The 3699-nt window shown below is 38.4% G+C and overlaps 2 protein-coding genes across 2 annotated transcripts in view; both read left to right on the top strand.

The window, feature by feature from the left end:
- Window positions 1–943: 943 nt before the first annotated feature.
- SARC_09124 (hypothetical protein) lies at window positions 944–3081 on the top strand (the record flags this gene model as incomplete). Its single annotated transcript, XM_014296877.1, has 3 exons — window positions 944–1087; window positions 2329–2481; window positions 2980–3081. 3 exons carry the CDS (start codon window positions 944–946, stop codon window positions 3079–3081), a joined length of 399 nt encoding a protein of 132 aa, XP_014152352.1.
- A 434-nt stretch (window positions 3082–3515) lies between these two features.
- SARC_09123 overlaps window positions 3516–3699 on the top strand; it is a gene marked incomplete at its 5' end in the record, with an annotated part of 7704 nt that continues 7520 nt past the window's right edge. Inside the window, one exon of the mRNA XM_014296876.1 lies at window positions 3516–3644. Within this exon, the coding sequence (XP_014152351.1) occupies window positions 3516–3644 (129 nt within the window). The remainder of the gene's footprint in view (window positions 3645–3699) is intronic.

Below are 3699 nucleotides of genomic sequence, written 5' to 3'. Positions count from 1 at the left end.
TTAGGTATGGTTAGCATGGGGAGGTATGTGTATGTTAGGGTGTTCGATGTGACTTAGGTATGGGTTTGTATGATTTTAGGGTTTTAGTGTCTGAGTGACGTAGATATGGCTGTAGGGTTTTAGGGGTTAAGGTTTTAGGGTTGAGTGAAGTAGAAGTGACTCTGTAGGGATTTATGGATTTAGAGTTTTTGGGTCTGAGTGATTTGGCTATGGCTCTGTAGGATTTTAGGGTTTTAGAGTTCTAGCGGTTGAGTGACGTAGATATGACTCTGTAGGGGGTTAGGGTTTTAGGGTCTGAGTGACTTGGGTATGGCTCTGTAGGGTTTTAGGGTTTTAGGGGTTGAGTGACGTAGATATGACTCTGTAGGAGTTTAGGGTTTTATGAATTTAGGGGTTTAATAGTTGAGTGACGTAGGTATGGCTTTGTAGGTATGCAATAGCTCAATAGAATGTGTTGTACTGTCATCGAAAACCATCTCAGTCCTGCTGAATATTAAGGAGAAGCTTCTAGCAGCGACTGTCCAAAAAAAGGGTTTGTAAACGCCCCGAGCATTCCGAGTGGCTATGTTAATTAGGTCTCACATGGTGTATGTGTATTGTGTTAATTAGGTCTCATACACTGTGATATTTGCAGCCGGTCTAGTGGGCTGTAAGGCTTAAATGTGCACTGAACCAGACAGGCACCTACTAGGTGTATATTTAATACAATCTACCCAGTGCATATGTAATATAATCGGAATATGGTGTATTGTGATTGGATTCGCGGAAGAGAGATTAGGATCCACTCTCAGTGTCATCGGTTTGTGAGCTGGAGAAGTGGGTGACCAGCCGGAGGTGTTCAATGAATTTGGCATATTCTACATCAAAACGATCCAATAAATAATCGCCATTTTATATTTCGTTCAGGAAATTAGTACGGTTGTGGATCCAATCAATAATCGCCATGTTATACTTCCCACAGGAAATTAGTACGTTTGTGGATCTGTTACGACAGAAACGCAAGGCACCGGACATCCGCTATCTGACTGATCTGTGCGAGTCTCACGGGAAGGCGATTGCACTCACACAGGAGATCATCTGTAGTCAGGTAAGCACTATCCACACCCACCCACTCGCCCAGTGTTTTAGAGATTTAGGGATTTAGGGTTTAGGGTTTGTGAATGTTTATGAAAATATTGGGAAGGTCATCACACTTGTATTTTAGTTTAGTGTAGAGTGTATATATAGATAAACATAGTGACGTGAATGTGTATACTAATCGGGTCTATTCTATCTGTGAATTGTGATCTCTGGAAATGAATGTAAAGTGTATATATACACTCGTCTGTGTACATATGTATATGTGCACACACACGGATGCAATATCATATCATATCTATATCCATTGAATATTGTATTTCTATTAGTATTATTATCATTAATATTGTATTTCTATTAATATTGTTATCATTAATATTGTATATCTGTTCATGTTAGTATGCTCAATATTATTCTTATTTTAATAAATAACAACATTATTATTATTAGTATTGTTATTATAACCATTTATGTACGCTCAACTAGGGATACGGTTATGTTCAAGACCGCAAGCGTGGAGGATAGGACTGTATGGGTCAATCGAGTGCACTTACAGGCACAAACATACACACACACAGGCAAACACACACACACACATACACAGACATACACACACACACACACAAACATACACACAACACATACACAAACATACACACACACATACACAAACATACACACACACATAAACAAACATACACACACTTACACACAAACATACACACACACATGCATAAACATACACACACGTACACAAACATACACACACTCACACAGACATAGACACACATGCACCAACATACACACACACATACACAAACATACACACACATATACACAAACATACACACACTCACACAGACATAGACACACATACACACTCATAGACACACATACACACTCTCACATACACAATTACACACACACATACACACATACACAATCACACACACATGCACATGCAAATAACTCAAAAGCACGCACAGATACACCAATAGGTAATAAACGTCAAACTACATAACTCAAGTACTCTTACACAAAAGTAAGTACCACTTCATAGCCACATAAGATGAAATTGTTGACATGATTGTGGTACACACACACACACACATACGTGCACACGCACAGGCACATGCACAGGCACACAGGCACACGCACGCACACGCACACACACACACACAAGTATACATCTAAATGCACCATTCGAATATACATGCATATAAATCGAATTTACTATTATATTCATCCAAGGTGCTCTCAAGCAAGAACAAGGACATCTTTATGACCACACGGCTGAAAAATGGGACTGTGTGGGTCAATTGGGTGGACCACGATGGAGCGGCTAGGCGAGAGACTCTCAGAGACTTCTGTGTCAATTCTAAGACATCTCCCGCGGACATGTACGTTTGTATTAGTATTTGGATGTGTATGTGGGTATAACAGTGGATATGTATGTGTATGTGTGGGTGAGTGTTTATGTGTGTTTGTATGTGGATGAGTATGAGTATGTGTATGTGTATGTGTATAAGAATGGTATATGTATATGAATATGTATATATATATGCATATGTATACGTATTTGTACATGTACATGTATACGTTTATGTATGTATATGTAATGTGTATGTGTATGTGTATTGTATATGTATATGTATATGTATATGTATATGTATATGTATATGTATATGTATATGTATATGTATATGTATATGTATATGTATATGTATATGTATATGTATATGTATATGTATATGTATATGTATATGTATATGTATATGTATATGTATATGTATATGTATATGTATATGTATATGTATATGTATATGTATATGTATATGTATATGTATATGTACATATATCTGTACAGTACATATATGCGTGTATGTGTATAAATAAAAGCAGGGGCACTTGCCAAGCCAGCCTCTGCAGCAGAATAGCTTGGCATTGGAAAAGTCGGCGTTGATGGATGGTGACTATCATCTATTGGATAACAGCTTATGCTGATTGAAGCATGAGTAACTCCGCCGAAATTCATACATTCCGCAGAACTTCTCTGCACCTCCAGTCTGACAAACGCCTTCAAACTATTACCACTGCCCGTGAATCTACTTCCATTCTGACTCAAAATCTCGGTTTTGATACAAATATGTCGCACAATTCCTAACCGGGCTCCCGGGTGTGCGCGAGAAAAACAATGAAACCACCAAAAAGAGAAGAGGCGCGGTTTTTGTTTTTATAAGTCACACTCTGCGGCTGGTATCCCATAATACATATACACACTGTATACCTCTGTCTTCTTAACTTACTACTTTACCCTCTTGTATAGTTCCGCGAGAGCTTGACATAGACAACACGTACAGACAATAGTTACATTTCCCGGGACTGTGCTTATGCCCCTTTGTCCTTTCGACTGTAATCAATCATATGCAATTTTTTTGATGACGCAGAACTCGAGAGGAGATAGTCGGTCGCCGCTCGACGACGACTTTGTGCTAAATGACGACATTGTCTGTACACACGGTCGCTTGTTTCCGCAGTGTGACACTCCTAAAGTCTTGCCCATAGAGGTACAAACTATGTATATATATATAATATATATATATATATATATATGATATATAT

This window comes from Sphaeroforma arctica (assembly GCF_001186125.1).
Source record: "Sphaeroforma arctica JP610 unplaced genomic scaffold supercont1.891, whole genome shotgun sequence".
NCBI lineage: Eukaryota > Ichthyosporea > Ichthyophonida > Sphaeroforma > Sphaeroforma arctica.
This window is presented reverse-complemented; position numbering and strand designations above follow the sequence as displayed.